This window comes from Salmo salar, chromosome 03 (assembly GCF_965601325.2).
Source record: "Salmo salar chromosome 03, fSalSal1, whole genome shotgun sequence".
NCBI lineage: Eukaryota > Metazoa > Chordata > Actinopteri > Salmoniformes > Salmonidae > Salmo > Salmo salar.
The window spans coordinates 54,266,521-54,284,602 of NC_138293.1; the positions used below are offsets into that span (position 1 = coordinate 54,266,521).

Sequence of the window (18,082 nt, forward strand, 5' to 3'; positions counted from 1 at the left end):
CTTTCTCTAATATCTCTGGATATAGTACTACAAGAACCAGTCCTGCCCAACCTAAGTACAGGGGGTCCCTAAACTGGGATCTCTTTCCTCCATTGGAAAAGCCTATAAGATTGTCCCACTTTAGCTACTCCATGCTGTCCTACTTTAGCTCTGTAGTTGGTAAAGGGGACAACTAAATAAATTAATGAATTACTAAATTGAAACATAATATTGGCAACTTATTTTTTATATATTTTAATGCACTAATACCTAGTACGCACGTTTACATCACAGTTTGGCACATCTTTATAACCTTAAAACAGAAAAAAGTGATGTCACTGATCTTACCGTGTGCTTCGCAGGCTGCGCTTCCTGTGTGAAGCTTGCTGTGCCCCCGTCTGTGACGTCGCACCAATGAAGTTATGTGATTTTGATTATGTGGTTTCTCTGCAAGGGCTTAGTAACAATAATTTCGATTTTCTCTCGTCAGACCAAGAAATAAATACGTCAGGATTAAGCTGTCCCAGTTTATATGATGTCCCACTCTTTCCGAATTCACCCCACATAATATATAGGCTAGCTCAATTACATAAGGACAAGAGGAACACACTGACATTTACCTTTGGCAATGATAGGAAAGTGTTGGTGTTTAAAACACAAATATATAAACAAAGACACACAACGGAAACACATTAACATTAAGCTCTGTGACCATACATATTTCAATTTGAAATGAACTAAATTCAGGTAGTGAAGGCAGTGGGTATGTGTGTGTGTGCGCACTTGCCTTATCTAGCAAGCAAGTGTTGTTTCTCTGAAAATACGTCTCTTCCTGTCAACGGCTTTGACAGTGGCTGCATCGCAAATGGCACCTTATTCCCTATATAGTACACTACTTTTGGCCAGCGCCCTTAGGGCTCTGGTCAAAGGTAGTGCACTGAAGGAAGTAGGGTGCCGTTTGGGATGCAAGACAGTGTGTCGTATATTTAGCCAGAATAATTCCGCCTGTCGCCCGTGGTAATATCCTCTTGAATTACGTTATGGCACTCTCAGAGCCACTCGGAGGCTTCTCCTAAGGAGAAGAGCGGAACACCGCTGCACTCCGGTTCATCCCGTGATTAACCACGGTAAATTACCTGTGTGTGCCCACAACACACTGCAAATTATCCGTATCCCTAGGCAACACCTGATTCCCGGCCGACCTTTAAAACTTTGCTGGGGTTGGGCCATTTTTTTGTCATGAAAGCGAGAGTGAGAAAGTAATTTAGTGGTTTATCTCTCGAGCTCTGTGTGTGTGTGTGTGTGTGTGTGTGTGTGTATGTGTGTTCGCATGCTTGTGTGTACGTGCACATGTATGTGTGTGTGTGTGTGTATATGTTCAGGTATCGTTCTGGGAGAGTGAGCGCTGGTTTGAACTTGAGCAACACATTGCCCTTTGAACAGGCCCACCTCAAAGAGTTGCCAATTCCATTCTCATCCCATTAATAAATAATACATTTGCATTTCATTCTGGGCTGATTCCTCTTCTGCATCAAACTGTCACACAGAGGTCCATCCCAGTCTGAACATGATTCCCCCCCCACCCCCTCTGTCGCTTTCTCTCTCTCTCTCCCTCACTCCTTCCCTGAATCCATCCATCACTTCTGTCTTACTTCATCTTTCCCTATTCTCTCTCTCTCTCTCTCTCTCTCTCTCTCTCTCTCTCTCTCTCTCCCTCACTCCTTCCCTGAATCCATCCATCACTTCTGTCTTACTTAATCTTTCACTATTCTCTCTCTCTCCCTCCCTCTCTCTCTCTCTCTCTCTCCCTCTCTCTCTCTCTCCCTCTCTCTCCCTCCCTCTCCCTCTCTCTCCCTCTCTCTCTCTCTCTCTCTCCTCTCTCTCTCTCTCTCTCTCTCTCTCTCCCCATCTACAAACAGATAGGTGTCGCACCTTGATCCATCAGCGGGGAGGGGGTATCTGTTCTGTGGGGAGGATACAGTGCAGCATTAGTTATTGTCTTGTTCCAGGCCGGTAGGGTTGTTTTCTCTCCTGGGTGGGTGGTGTACAGGCCTAGGGTTGGGGCTGACTCTGGACCTATACGTTGGAGGGTCTAGGTGTAGTGTAGCCAACAGGCGAAGGGACTGCCTAGTAAACTACCTGTTGGGGCAGGCAGAAATGACAGTGTGGAAGACCAGGACACATGAGATGCAGGGGGTCGGGGTGTGCATGTTCAAAAAATGTTTCCAACAATTGTTTACAGGCAGACTATTTCACATATAATTCATCACAATTCCAGTGGGTCAGAAGTTAACATACACTAAGTTGACTGTGCCTTTAAACAGGAAATTCCAGAAAATTATGTCATGGCTTTAGAAGCTTCTGATAGGCTAATTGACATCATTTGAGTCAATTGGAGGTGTACCTGTGGATGTATTTCAAGGCCTACCTTCAAACTCAGTGCCTCTTTGCTTGACATCATGGGAAAATCTAAAGAAATCAGCCAAGATCTCAGAAAATAATTGTAGACCTCAATAAGTCTGGTTCATCCTTGGGAGCAATTTCCAAATGCCTGAAGGTACCACGTTCATCTGTACAAACAGTAGTACGCAAGTATAAACACCATAGGACCATGCAGCCGTCATACCGCTCAGGAAGGAGACGTGTTCTGTCTCCTAGAGATGTTGTGGCAAAATGGCTTAAGGACAACAAAGTCAAGGTATTGGAGTGGCCATCACAAAGCCCTGACCTCAATCCTATAGAACATGTGTGGGCAGAACTGAAAAAGCATGTGTGAGCAAGGAGGCCTACAAACCTGACTCAGTTACACCAGCTCTGTCAGGAGGAATGGGCCACAATTCACCCAACTTATTGTGGGAAGCTTGTGGAAGGCTACCCAAAACGTTTGAATCAAGTTAAACAATTTAAAGGCAATGCTACCAAATACTAATTGAGTGTATGTTCACTTCCGACCCACTGGGAATGTGATGAAAGAAATAAAAGCTGAAATAAATCATTCTCTCTGCTATTATTCTGACATTTCACATTCTTAAAATAAAGTGGTAATCCTAACTGAAATAAGACAGGGGATTTTTACTAGGATTAAATGTCAGGAATTGTGAAAAACGGAGTTTAAATGTATTTGGCTAAGGTGTATGTAAACTTCCAACTTCAACTGTATCTAGGTCCATTAAAATTCAGTACATTTTGTGCTTTTAATTATGTAAATATTGGGCTAGTAAAGGTATTGATGAAATTAAAACCTCTCTCTCGCTCTTTTTCTCCCTGTTGCAGGTTGTCAGTGTGTGATGAGGATAAATTGACTCATAATGAGTTCATCGGGGAGTCTCGCGTTCCCCTGAAGCGCGTCAAGCCAGACCAGACCAAACACTTCCACACCTGTCTGGAACACCCACCCCCAGTACGAGACCCGACACACACATGCATGCACACACGTACCCACACACCAATGCACACCCACACACACACACTTCTCTCAACTGCAATCCCTTGAGTTATAGCTTCTTTGGACAGAAATGCACAAAGAAGAAATAAGCTCAATTTCTTCCTCTTCTTCCCCCAGCTCCCCTCTCCAACCACCATGGGGACAGCCCTCCGAGGAATCTCCTGCTACTTAAGAGAGGTGCTTTCCCTTTTCCTTCCTCCCTCCTTCTCGCTCCCTCCTTCTCTCTCTCTCCTTGTCGCTCCCTCCTTCTCTCTCTCTCCTTCTCGCTCCCTCCTTCTCTCTCTCTCCTTGTCGCTCCCTCCTTCTCTCTCTCTCCTTGTCGCTCCCTCCCGCTCTCTCTTTCTCTGTCAATCTTTTCCCCCCGCCTTCTTTCTGTCTCCATATCTCTCAACCCTCTCCTTGTCTCCCTCTCTCTCTCTCTCTCTCTCTTTCTCTATCTCCCGCACTCTCTCTCTCCATTTCTCTCCCTCCTTCTCACCCCTAACCAGGGCCAATTAGCAAAGCTTTAACATTCTAAATTAAAGAGCGATGTGAGGGTTTGAGCACCTCAGTAAACTAACTGGCTTCTGTTTATCAATTTTCTTTCTCTTTCTATTGATCTAAATTAGAATTTCAATAGGAGCCACTTTGTGCAGACTGATTATAAGTCATTATCAACCTTATTTTCTTCCTTAGTTACTTAGATACTTCAATGAGATGTGGGGAATATGAGAGGGGAAATATAAATCAGCTTTTAAAGATGGGAGGAGAGGGGAGAGATAATGGAGAACAGAACAGAGTATGAATATGATCAATTCCGGTAGTTTTTTTAAATGCTAAATGTATCCAGAACACAAGGCAGTGATACATAGGAAAGGGCCAACAACTCAGGCTGGTATCAGTTTATAAGCATCACATTTTGAAGCTTCGGCAAAAAGATATGCCCCAGCTAGCACCTAACGTTCTGAGAACCATATGTTTTTTAGAGGTTGGTGAAAGCTTGGTTATTATTGTTCCAAGGTTATTTTGCATACAACTTTCCCACAACTTTCTGGGAATGGTGCAGGATAGTTGTTTGGCTTTGGAACATTCTCAGTACATTTAAGGTACTTGACCAAAAAAATATATTTTCCTGGCATTTCATTACTTTAGCAGAACGCTTCCTAAAAGTTCAAACATGGTTACATTTAATGTCAATGTTGGTAATGTTCTAGGAATGTTCTCCAACTGGTTTGACATTGGGAATGTTCTCAAATAGTTCAGAGAACATAAAAAAACTAAGTTCTTCTGTAGGATTTTCAGTGCTTCAGCATAACGTTTCCTACATGTTTCCTCATGGTTCTATTTAAAGTCATGTTCTCAAATTGTTCCAAGAACGTTAAGAAAACATTCCATAAATACCAGAACAAAACTTTAGTAATGTTCAGAGAACGTTCTAAGACTGTTTTCTAAAAAACATATACATTCCATTCTCAGCATCAACAAAACTCTTTCTATTCTCTATCTTGTTAAGTGTGTTGGCCGTGCACACTGTTTGGCCACACCTGATCTTAATGAGTGCTTGTTTCCTTTGAAATGGGGTCTGTTTGAATAGACTAAAATGAACAGCTTTGTATGGGTAAAAATACATGGTTTGCTTACTCCATCCTGCTGGCGCAGTGGACTTAATTTTATGAATCGAAAACATAAAATTATATGTTTGAATCTCACTGATGCCATATCACAATAAAAATGTGTTTGCATGCTTAAGGAAATTAGTTTCGATGTGTACTTGGAGTAAAACAAAAATTAACCCAAAATAAGCTAGCAGTGTTAGTGAAAGTTTTAAGGAAGTTATTCAAAAACCTCCAAATAGCAAGTCATTTCCATTCTTAGAGCACTAATAAAACCTCCCAGGAAAACTTTCAAGGAATCAGAGTAAAACGTTGTCGTAGGATGAAGCGGACCAAAGTGCAGCGTGATTATCGTTCCACATATTTTATTGAACTGTGAAACTATGCAATACATACAAAATAAACTGAATGAACAAAAACAACAAACCGTGACGAAGAGTTAACATACACTTACTCAGAATCAATCTCCCACAAACCCAGGTGGGAAAAACACCTACTTAAGTATGATCTCCAATTAGAGACAACGATGACCAGCTGCCTCTAATTGGAGATCATCCCAAACAAAACCCAACATAGAAGTACAAAACTAGAACATAACAACATAGAAAATCTAAACTAGAAAACCCCCCTGTCACGCCCTGACCTACTCAACCATAGAAAATAACCGCTTTCTATGGTCAGGACATGACAAACGTTCTCAGAACTTCCCTGCACACTAAAAATAAATATTCCCAGAACAGGCAAAATGTTCAGTTCTGTTCTCAGAACGCTAAAAAAACATTGTCTTACCAGTCAGGAAATGTGTGGTTTCGTTCACACAACTAATGTGAAACCAAAAAAATACATTCCCACAACTTTCAAGGAACCAAATGTGCTAGCTAGGGCATCACAGTTATTAACGCCTAAATCAATACATTGCATCAGCGGTCACCTGCAGCACATAGTCCGCAATAGAATAAATAGCTGTCCAAATGCATGTGAATGAAGTAGGTAAATAAGAGATGGTGTCAGACAGACAACTCTCTGAGGGGAGTTAAGACTAGAGACTGAATCCAATGGTTTTTGGAATGAGGGATCAAAGCAAGAGAGAGAAAAAGAAAGGAAAAGGAGAGAGGCTGAAAAGAAAGTGGGAGTTTTGTGTCTCGATTGTCTTGGACAGCTCTTAATTCACATAGATTGGATGGAGGCCAGTCATGTGTGTGTGTGTTCTTGCGTGCGTTCTTGCGTGCGTTCTTGCGTGCGTGCACTTGCGCATGTGTGTACATCTTTGTGTGCGCACTTGTGTATGTGTGTGTGGCCATGATGGTCGTGGTGGATGGCCATCTGTGGTTTAATCAGATACATCTGACTATGCAAGCTAGCTAGCACAGTGCCTCAGACAGACAGACATTTGCATTCCTGTCCAGCCCACCTGACCTGCATGACTCTACGTGTTTACCTGCTCATTAGTGGAGGAGTGTGTGTGTGTGTGTGTGTGTGTGTGTGTGTGTGTGTGTGTGTGTGTGTGTGTGTGTGTGTGTGTGTGTGAGAGAGTATGTGTGTGCTCCCATTTGAAAGGTTTTAGTCATGCACAATGCCAGACACCGGGCGACGTTTTGAGTGTTGTTGCTGAGACCTCTCCTCCCAAACTAGCTGTCAGCAAACGCCAAGCACACATACAGCGCCTTCAGAAAGTATTCATACCCCTTGACTTATTCCACATTTTGTTGTCACAGCCTAAATTCAGAATGGATGAAATATTTTTTTTTTCTCTCCCATCTACACACAATACCCCATAATGAAAAACTGAAAACATGTTTTTAGAAACAGACTGCCTAGAGCTGGCCGTCCGACCAAACTGAGCAACCGGGCAAGAAGGACCACTCTGACAGAACTACAGAGTTCCTTGGCTGAGATGGGGGAACCTGCCAGAAGGACAACAGACTCTACAGCACTACACCAATCTGGGCTTTATGGGAGAGTGGCCAGACGGAAGCCACTCCTGAGACAAAGGCACATGACAGAATGCCTGTAGTTTGCAAAAAGGCACATGAAAGCATTAGGAAAAATATTCTGTAGATTGATGAGCCAAAAATTGAACTATTTGGCCTGAATGCAAAGCGCTGTCTGGAGAAAACCAGGCACAGCTCTTCATCCGTGTAACACCACCCCTACCGTGAAGCATGGTGGTGGCAGCATCATGCTGTGAGGATGCTTTTCAGCGGCAGGGACTGGGTGACTGGTGAGGATAGAGGGAACAATGAATGGAGCAAAATACAGGCAAAACCTTGTTGAGAACTTGCTTCAGAGTGCAAACTACCTTAAGACTGGGACAAAGATTTATGTTCCAACAGGACAATGAACCCAAGTATACAGTTAAAACAATGCTGGAATGGCTTCAGAACAAGAATGGGAAAGTCCTTGAGTGCCCTAGCCAAAGCCCAGACTTGAATCCCATTGAAAATCGGTGGAAAGACTTGAAAATTGCTGTTCACCGCTACTCCCCATCCAATTTAACAGAGCTTGAGAAAATCTGTACGGAAGAATGGGAGAAAACCCCCAAATCCAGATGTGCAAAGCTGATACAGACATACCCTAAATGATTCGAAGCTGTAATCGCTGTCAAACGTGCTTCTACAAAGTATTGACTCAGGGGTGAGAATACTTATGTAAATTATAGAGATATTTCTGTATTTAATTTTCAAAAAATTTGCTACAATTCCGAAAAACATGTTTTCACTTTGTCATTATGGGTATTGTGTGTACATGGGTGTGAAATAAAATATATTTAATTAATTTTGAATTCAGACTGTAACACAAAAAATGTGGAATAAGTCAAGAGGCATAAATACTTTCTGAAGGCATTGTATGTCGCATGTGAACCTTCGTTCGAATCATTATACTGTGGCTGAACAATGTCAAACTAATCAGTTAGCATTGAATAGAGTTCTATGCTGTCTACACACTAATTGCGCGCAATCTCCTGACAAAGACAGAAATGATGAAGAAACGGATTGCAAAAGAAAAGCAAAATTGTAGTACCTTGCTCACGTTTCGTTTACTGTCCATGTTAAGCCTTCATGGTCAGTGTTGAGTCATGGTGACCTTGTGTCTCTCTGTCTCGCTCTCGGTCTTGTCTCAGGTCGATCTGGCATTTTGCTATTGTTGTTTTTGACTCACCGTGTGCTCATTACCTGGCTGGCTCGCTCTGTTACAATACAATTACTGTACTGGAGCTTCAACCAACCAGGAGAGACACCAGAGGCACTGCCTGGAGGGATGGAAGGAGAGAGAGAGAGACAGAGGGAGGGAGGGAGCGAAAGGGAGGAAGTGAGAGGGCGAGGGGGGGGGGGGGGGTGGAAAGGGTGGATGGAGAGAGGGAGAGGGAGAGAAGGAGGGAGATGAAGGGAGATGAGCAGCATGTAGAGGGCTGGAGGATTGGAGAGATCCCGTGACAAATATTTCAAATGTCGGCCACCACTATCTCCAGCACCCACATTTGCAAATCTCTTCGTTGAAATTAAATAGTCTGCCCCCGTCTGGCTAACACCTTGTATCCTTAACCACTTTCAAAAAGTCCACTCCCATCCTGACAAGCAAATGTTAGCAAGCAGCTGATCTATTCCAGGTGAGCGGTCTCAAGACAGCTTGCACAGCAGCAAAGACAGAAACATCCCAGTCAGAAATCTTGTCGTTCTCAGAACTTCAGAAGTAAGCAGGTGACAGTGAAGGGAGGGAAGTCCTGGAGTTGTTTTCTATAGTGGCTGGGGCCTTTCAACTAACTAGAGATCTCTGGTTAAACTGACAGCTAGCCTCCTCATCCTGTCTGGGTTAGATTGATGTTTTCTTAACGTCACTGGGGCCGAGTGCACTGAATCTATTTGCAGAGGAGAGAGTAGGGCCTGGCTTGACCCTTAGGGAAAAAACACAATTTCACATGTAGAAAATCACATGATTTCACATGTAGAAAATCACATGATTTCACATGTCATTATGATACACACACAGTGCTTTTAACTTACATACTTTGACTACATTGTGTATGATTATTGATACAGTAATTACTATTCAGCATGTTCTTACCTGGGATTTGAATTCACAACCTCTTGGTTCACGGCATTCCGATCTTTCTGCTATGAGATTACTGTCAATAACTGCTTTCACCTGTATACCTACACTTTGGACATCAAAGTAAATCTCAGCTTTGTTAAAAATACATTTAAGAAAAATTATTATATTTATCCTAGTTATTCAGGAGTAACATTAAAACAGAATAATATGTCTCACCAACATTAGACAACTATACACAAAACCCTCAAATTACTGAAATAACTCAATTAAATCAATGAGAGAATAGTCAGGTTAACAGATAACTAAACTGAACAAAAATATAAACGCGACATGGAACAATTTCAACGATTTTACGGAGTTACAGTTCATATTAGGAAGTCGGTCAATTGAAATAAATGAATTAGGCCCTAATCTATGGATTTCACATGACTGGGCTGGGGTGCAGCCATTGGTGGGCCTGGGAAGGCATAGGCACTTGGGAGCCAGGCCCACTCAATGAGGAGCCAGGCCCAGCCAATCAGAATTAGTTTTTCACCACAAAAGGGCTTTATTACAGACAGAAATACTCCTCAATTTCCGGGTGGCTGTCCGGGTGGCTGGTCTCAGATGATCCCACAGGTGAAGAAGCCTGATGTGGAGGTCCTGGACTGGCGTGGTTACAAGTGGCCTGCGGTTGTGAGGCCGGTTGGACGTACTGCTAAATTCTCTAAAATGACGTTGGAGTTGGCTTATGGTAGGGAAATAAACATTCAATTCTCTGGCAACAGCTCTGGCAGACATTCCTGCAGTGAGCATGTCAATTGCATGCTCCCTGAAAACTTGAGTCATCTGTGGCATTGCGTTGTGTGAGAAAACTGCACATTTTAGAGTGGCCTTTTATTGTCCCCAGCACAAGGTGCACCTGTATAATGATCATGCTGTTTAATCAGCTTTTTGATATGCCACACCTGTCAGGTGGACGGATGGATCATCTTGGCAAAGGACAAATGCTCACTAACAGGGATGTGTATATTCCTGTGTATATTTACGAACGGTCTACCACCCAAAGGACATTTAGCCAACTTGACACAACTGTGGGAAGCATTGGAGTCAACATGGGCCAGCATCCCTGTGGAACGCTTTCGACACCTTGTATAATCCATGCCCGACAAAGTTAGGTTTTTCTGAGGGGAAAAAAGGGGCAGTGCAACTCAATATTAGGAAGTTGTTCCTAATGTTTGCTATACTCAGTGTATATGCCACTTAGCAGCAGACACCTTTATCCAATGCAACTGACAGTAGTGAGTCCATACAGTTTTTGTATGGACCCACAACCTTAATGCTAGTGCCACGCTTTCAGCAACTGAACCACAAAGGACCATCAACACACTAGACTTGCTGGCTTAGTCAGAAGGTAAGGTCCTTGGTTTTCACAGCAACGTGGATGAATGTGCACCCGCTCTGTCCCTGACTCCCTGTCAACTTTTTACCACTGAAATAGAACTTCGGCTACCTCGGAAATTTCTAAACATTGCCCTAGCTAGCTTCAAGGATTTTAGAAAATGGAATGGGGTTTTACTTTAGAAACACGACATGCAAAAGCATTGATTAAAAAAAATATGTATATATTTTTTAGGATGGAACAAGCCTAGAGAGAGAGAGAGCGAGAGAGAGAATTCAATGTTCCGACTGCTATCACCGGGGGATCCATCATAATGAGGACTTGTGTGTGTGTGTGAGACAGAATGATGGTGAGGAACATAAAGACAGTGGTGTGAGCCAAACAGTGGGTGGGTGAGAGTGGGCGAGCGTTCGTTCAGAGGACAGAGAGAGAGAGAGAGAGAGACGAAGGGAAGGGAGCCAGGCGTATACTATTGATCTACTCCTCTCCTCTCTCTGTCTGTCTGGGGGGGGGGGGGATCTTTCTATCTACATTCATGACATGTCAGATGTATCTAGTAATTGACCTTTCATAGTGATGAGGGTTAATTCATTAACACTGTGTGTGGGGTGACTTTGGGTCTGGTGCTCGTCTACTGGTTGAGTTGTGCTATGCTGCTGCTATGCTGCTCATTACTGTAGAGTGGAGACTGGAGAGTCTTACCGTCCTCCGTCATACAAGTCCTGTACTCACTACTCATAACAAGCAGCCTACTGTACTCGTATAGGCTATTACCAGGACATTAGTCTTGCTTTGTAATACCTCGAAGATCACGTCGTTGTCACGCCTCCTGAAGCCTGGTTCGCGACGAGGCTTCCTGGTAGCCTCGTCGCGAACCAGGCTTCAGGAGTCGTGACAACTAGCTCTCGTATCAAACTGTGTCCCTTCATCCTCCTCCTAACCACCTTCAAATCCTTGTCTGACAAATCCTTTACTCAGAGAAGAAGAGAGGAGGCGAAGGAAAGAATCAAACCTTCTGCCTTTTTCCTCTTTCAACCCTTACCTCCCCTTCTTTTTTTCTTTCCTCTTCAAGCAGTGGGAGAACGAGCAGCTCCACAGTCTGGAGGAGAGGGGCCGGGTGCTCCTCTCCCTGCAGTTCCTTCCCCCGCTAGACGAGGGCGAGGGAGGAGGAGGGGGGCGAAGAGGAGAGGGGCTGTGTGTCGGGGTGCAGCGCTGCGCTCACCTGGCCGCCATGGACGTCAACGGCTTCTCAGACCCCTATGTCAAAACGTAAGTGCGCGCGCGCGCGGGGGGGGGGGGTGTGTGTGTGTGTGTGTGTGTGTGTGTGTGTGTGTGTGTGTGTGTGTGTGTGTGGTGTGTGTGTGTGTGTGTGTGTGTGTGTGTGTGTGTGTGTGTGTGTGTGTGTGTGTGTGTGTGTGTGTCCATGTCAAAAACTATACAAATCAGACATGAGTTGTTACATCTAGTCATTAAAGGCATTACAGCTACGGGTATATCTGTACGACTTAACCTCTGGATCATTTAGCTATTTGATTTGGAATTCTAGGACCCCTTCAGGTATCCCCCAAAAATCCACCCAAAAATATATATAAAATATTGAATTTGGCCTTTACTATAACCCATAGAAAGGCATTGAATAACACATTCATAAATGGCAAAAAAAAATACAGTCAAAAAATGAATCATAAGGAATAAGGTTTCGGAGTGTCTGTCCTACATCTAGGAAATATGTTTTTTTGTTGTTGACACATTTAACCCCTTATTTTTCCTCTATGCTTCCATTCATTTGTATGGGTTACCTTCAGACGAGTCCTGTGACACAGAGATCACAATCGTGTTCATCACCCCCCCCCTCCCCGGGGCATTTACTGTGAATGCGGGAACATGGCCATTAATTGTCAATCACGCTATAAAGTGGGTCTTCAACACTACGGCTTGATTATTGCCCTATAGTCTTGAAAAAAGGCCTCGCTGACAAAACGTTAAAACTAAACAATGATTAACAAGTGTAAACAGCGCACACTAGAGATGACTGACGACCAACCTTGACTTTATTTCATTTTTTTTAATTCTTAAACATCCGTTCTCCTTTCCATCCTAATATCTTCATAAAGCACTCAACAATGTCTGACTAGAAGGACAGTTTTACTTAAGCTTTAGGCCTTCCTATTCAAGCCAAGCAGGAATTAAGGACGCTGGAGATTGAGAGGAGGGCATAAATGACAAGTTAACAGTATAATATATCAAACGCAGCAAAGTCTTAGTGTCAAGAAAATTGGATAAGATGGGTGGTGAACCAGTCGTAATTGAGCCCAAATGCAGACAGAAGTAAAGTGTTTAAACCATTTGGCTGGCAGCATTGAAAATCAAAAAGAGAGAGAAAGAGCGACAGGGGGGTGGGGGGGGGGTACTGGGTTTTCAGATGAAAGGAAAGTTGGAATAGGTTAAAGAGTGAAGAGAGGCGTGAATATGGATAGGAGAGACAACCTGGGCCAAGTTCCATTTGTATTCCTTTCAACTTCTCCTAACTCCTTCCTTTTTGGCATTGGTTGGTCAGGAAATGAAGCTTTTATTGTCCTGTTGGAAGGCTAGCTGGAGCATCACCATGTTACTTGAATCGAGACCAATCCACTATCCAGTTGTATCACATTTGGAAGCCCCAGGGGAACCAGGAGACTGAAATTGAATGGGGCCCAAGAAGACCATCACTCACTTCAATTGGTCTGGGTGGCAAGAGAGCCTCGGTGTGATAAAGAGAAAGGAATAGAGCACGTCTGTTTCTTCCATCATCCATGTTCCTCTTAATTGTATTCCATGTGTCATCTGTTTAAGTCAAATGTTCCAAAGCATTTAATTCCTCCCTAGGCCAAATGGCACAGGAACAGACGAGAGCTCAGTTCACTATCGCCCGCCCCCGCACACACACTCTGTCACACACACATGCATAGACTCTGTCACACACACACATATACACACATACACACACATTGTCAGCCACACTCTCTGTCTCTCACACAGATCAAAGCTAAGTCTCTCACTGTGCGTGTGACAGTGTGTGTGTACAGGTACATGTATGTGTGTGTATTTGTGTGTGTGTGTGTGTGTGTGTGTGTGTGTGTGTGTGTGTGTGTGTGTGTGTGTGTGTGTGTGTGTGTGTGTGTGTGTGTGTGTGTGTGTGTGTGTGTGTGTGTGTGTGTGTGTGTGTGTGTGTGTGTGTGTGTGTGTTTGCTACCCACTGTTTAGGAAGCGTATCAAAATTTTATCAGCAGTCAGTGGGATGTCACCACAAAAAGCCTGAGAGACATACCTGTGTGCATGCATTTGAGGGATTGATTGTTTGTGTGTCAATCTATGACACTGTACCCTCTTTTTCCCCTTTCTCACTCCCCTAACCCTCTCCCCTCTCCCACTCCCCTCCCTCCCTCTCTCTCTCCCCCCTCTATCTCTCACCCTTTCAGATATCTGAAGCCCGACACACAGAAGAAATCCAAACACAAAACGGCTGTGATTAAAAAGACCCTTAACCCTGAATTCAATGAGGTATATCCCTGGGGGGGGGGGGGTCAATGTTAATGTCAATGCTAATGAGATGTCCAGTCCAATATCCCACCCTCTCCTCATCTGTCATCCTCCCTCTCTGTCTCTCTGTCTCTGTCTCGCTCTCTCTTCTAGTATACAGTATTCATCACCTCTTCTACCCTCTCCCTTTTCATAGGAAAATCTCTCCTTCCCCCTCATTCTCTCTCTATCAGCACTACATCCCATTTCCTCTGAATTGAATTATAACTAGGGATGCACGATATATCGGTAAGCATATCGGAATCGGCCCGATGTCTAGTTTAACACTGATGTGCAAACCCGATGTTATAATGTAGGTAGATGACGTAATGACGCCACAATTTTTTTTTAAATATATTCCTAACCTAGCCCACAATGTCTGCTGTGTGGCTCGAGCAGTCAACAAGTCCAGCAGTCATTTGAAAGAGTAAGAACATTTCTTAACGATTAAAAGAAAACAACATTCATTAAAATATCTTAGTTCTAATGTTGGGTCAAATAAAGGCACAAAGTAAAGGCCATTATATTTACTCAAAACAAAGTAAAAGCCAGTGTATTTTGTGGAAAAAAAGTAAATTCCAGTGTATTTTTTTTATTTTGTATAAACATGAACTGTGGAGACAGTAATATGAGCAGAATTGGCGAGTAGTTTAAAGGATTTTCTTTTTTGTACTTTTTAGAAGGACAATAGAAAGGTAATTCCCACTAGACTCTCACAGTCACACCCTGATGTGCTGTAACATCCTCCAACCACCAAGTTATAAAACACTTACCAGGTTATGTATCTGTAATCATTTTTCCTTATTAATATTCAGGTAACACTTCATTATTTACTTAAGATACACATGTTAGACACTAATTTGTACTCTATAAGTATATAAATATGTAGTTCATAAAACAGTTATTATGTCTAATGTACACTGAGTGTACAAAACATTAGGAACACCTTCCTAATATTGAGTTGCTCACCCTTTTGCCCTCAGAACAGCTTCACTTCGTCGGGGCATGGACTCTACAAGGTGTCGAAAGCTTCCACAGGGATGCTGGCCCATGTTGACTCCAATGTTTCCAGCAGTTGTGTCAAATTGGCTGGATGTTCTTTGGGTGGTGGACCATTCTTAATACACACGGGAAACTGTTGAGTGTGAAAAACCCAGCAGCGTTGCAGTTCTTGACACACTCAAACCGGTGCGCCTGGTACCTACTACCATAACCCATTCAAAGGCACTTAAATATTTTGTCTTACCCATTCACCCTCTGAATGGCACACATACACAATCCATGTCTCAATTGTTTCAAGGCTTAAACATCCTTCTTTAACCTGTCTCTTCGACCTTCATCTACACTGATTGAACTGAATTTAACATGTGACATCAATAAGGAATCACAACTTTCACCTGGATTTACCTAGTCAGTGTATGTCATGGAAAAGGTGTTCCTAATGTTTTGTACACTTAGTGTATTAGGCCATAATTAGGCATTATATTATTATATTTGAGTGTTCGAGTGTTTAAATGTGTCATGAATGTAGGCCTGAAAGTACTCAAGAACTGCTCAATAAATGCTAAAGAAATGCTGAAAGAAACGTACGGTGCATTTGGAAAGTATTCAGACCCCTTGACTTTTTCCACATTTTGTTACATTACAGCATTTTTCTAAAATGTATTAAATTGTTTGTTCCCCCTCATCAATCTGCACACAATACCCCATAATGACAAAGCAAAAACAGGTTTTTAGAAATGTCTGCTAATTTATTATAAATAAAAAATACATTTACATAAGTTTTCAGACCCTTTACTCAGCACATTGTTGAAGCAACTTTGGCAGCGATTACAGCCACCAGTCTTCTTGTGTATGACGCTACAAGCTTGGCACACCTGTATTCGGGGAGTTTCTCCCATTCTTCTCTGCAGATCCTCTCAAGCTCTGTCAGGTTGGATGGGGAGCGTCACTGCACAGCTATTTTCAGGTCTCTCTAGAGATGTTAGACCAGGTTCAAGTCCGGGCTCTGGCTGGGCCACTCAAAGACATTTAGAGACTTGTCCAGAAGCCACTCCTGCGTTGTCTTGGCTTTGTGCTTAAGGTCGTTGTCCTGTTAGAAGGTGAATCTTCGCCCCAGTCTGAGGTCCTGAGCACTCTGGAGCAGGTTTTCATTAAGGATCTCTCTGTACTTTGCTCCGTTCATCTTTCACTCGATCCTGACTAGTCTCCCAGTCCCTGCAAAACATTCCCACAGCATGATGCTGCCACACCATGCTGCACCATAGGGATGGTGCCAGGTTTCCTCCAGACGTGACGCTTTGCATTCAGGCCAAAGAGTTGAATCAGTTTCATCAGACCAGAGAGTCTTGTTTCTTGTGGTCTTAGAGTCCTTTAGGTCCCTTTTGGCAAACTCCAAGTGGGCTGTCAAGTGCCTTTTACTGGTGGAGTGGCTTCTGTCTGGCCACTCTACCATAAAGGCCTGATTGGTGGAGTGCTGCAGAGATGGTTGTCCTTCTGGAAGGTTCTCCCTCTACACAGAGGAACTCTGCAGCTCTGTCAGAGTGACCATCAGGTTCTTGACCAAGGCCCTTCTCCCCGATTGCTCAGTTTGGTGGTTCTGAATTTCTTCCATTTAAGAATGATGGATGCCACTGTGTTTTTTAGGAACCTTCAATGCTGCAGAAATGTTTTGGTACCCTTCCCCAGACCTGGGGAATATATCGGTAAGCATATCGGAATCGGCCCGATGTCTAGTTTAACACTGATGTGCAAACCCGATGTTATAATGTAGGTAGATGACGTAATGACGCCACAATTTTTTTTTAAATATATTCCTAACCTAGCCCACAATGTCTGCTGTGTGGCTCGAGCAGTCAACAAGTCCAGCAGTCATTTGAAAGAGTAAGAACATTTCAGCGAGACAACTCAAAGGCAAAATCCATTAACGCCAAGATAATAGAATTCCTTGCCCTTGACAATCAACCATTCTCTGTCGTGGATGATGTTGGCTTTCGCCGACTGGTCGAGCACCTCGAGCCCCGGTACACACTAACAAGTAGGTGCTATTTTTCAGATGTTGCCCTACCGGAGTTACACAGTATTGTTGAAACGCACATCCATGAGCTACTTGCTATGGGCGTCACTGGTACGACCCTGCCTCACACAGGAAGCGGCGCAGGTCCTAATCCAGGCACTTGTCATCTCCCGTCTGGATTATTGCAACTCGCTGTTGGCTGGGCTCCCTGCCTGTGCCATTAAACCCCTACAACTCATCCAGAACGCCGCAGCCCGTCTGGTGTTCAACCTTCCCAAGTTCTCTCACGTCACCCCGCTCCTCCGCTCTCTCCACTGGCTTCCAGTCGAAGCTCGCATCCGCTACAAGACCATGGTGCTTGCCTACGGAGCTGTGAGGGGAACGGCACCTCCGTACCTTCAGGCTCTGATCAGGCCCTACACCCAAACAAGGGCACTCCGTTCATCCACCTCTGGCCTGCTCACCTCCCTACCTCTGAGGAAGCACAGTTCCCGCTCAGCCCAGTCAAAACTGTTCGCTGCTCTGGCACCCCAATGGTGGAACAAGCTCCCTCACGACGCCAGGACAGCGGAGTCAATCACCACCTTCCGGAGACACCTGAAACCCCACCTCTTCAAGGAATACCTGGGATAGGATAAAGTAATCCTTCTAACCCCCCCCTTAAAGATTTAGATGCACTATTGTAAAGTGGTTGTTCCACTGGATATTATAAGGTGAATGCAGCAATTTGTAAGTCGCTCTGGATAAGAGCGTCTGCTAAATGACTTAAATGTAAATGTAAATGTAAATGTAAATGTCACTGCTATTAGTTTCACGACTGACATTTGGATCAGCGATGTCAGCCCCATGAGTCTGACAGCACAGTGGGTCGACGAGGATTTCGTACTGAGTTAAGCCGTATTGCATGCTCAAGAATGTGCTGGTCCTCATACCGCTGCTGCCACTTCAATGGGATTTGAGAACATGTTTGAAACTTGGAAACATGAACACACTCCTAGCTCCATTCCAACAATTGACTGGAGAAATAAGCTCATCAACTGCGTCTGCAGCAGACGTGATAC

At 43.7% G+C, this 18,082-nt stretch overlaps 1 protein-coding gene across 1 annotated transcript in view; it reads left to right on the forward strand.

Moving 5' to 3' along the window:
- doc2a (double C2-like domains, alpha) overlaps positions 1 to 18,082 on the forward strand; it is a 59,230-nt gene that overhangs the window by 37,946 nt on the left and 3,202 nt on the right. Inside the window, exons 6-9 of the mRNA XM_014192343.3 lie at positions 3,253 to 3,379; positions 3,542 to 3,601; positions 11,520 to 11,716; positions 13,906 to 13,987. Of these exons, the coding sequence (XP_014047818.1) occupies positions 3,253 to 3,379; positions 3,542 to 3,601; positions 11,520 to 11,716; positions 13,906 to 13,987 (466 nt within the window). The remainder of the gene's footprint in view (positions 1 to 3,252; positions 3,380 to 3,541; positions 3,602 to 11,519; positions 11,717 to 13,905; positions 13,988 to 18,082) is intronic.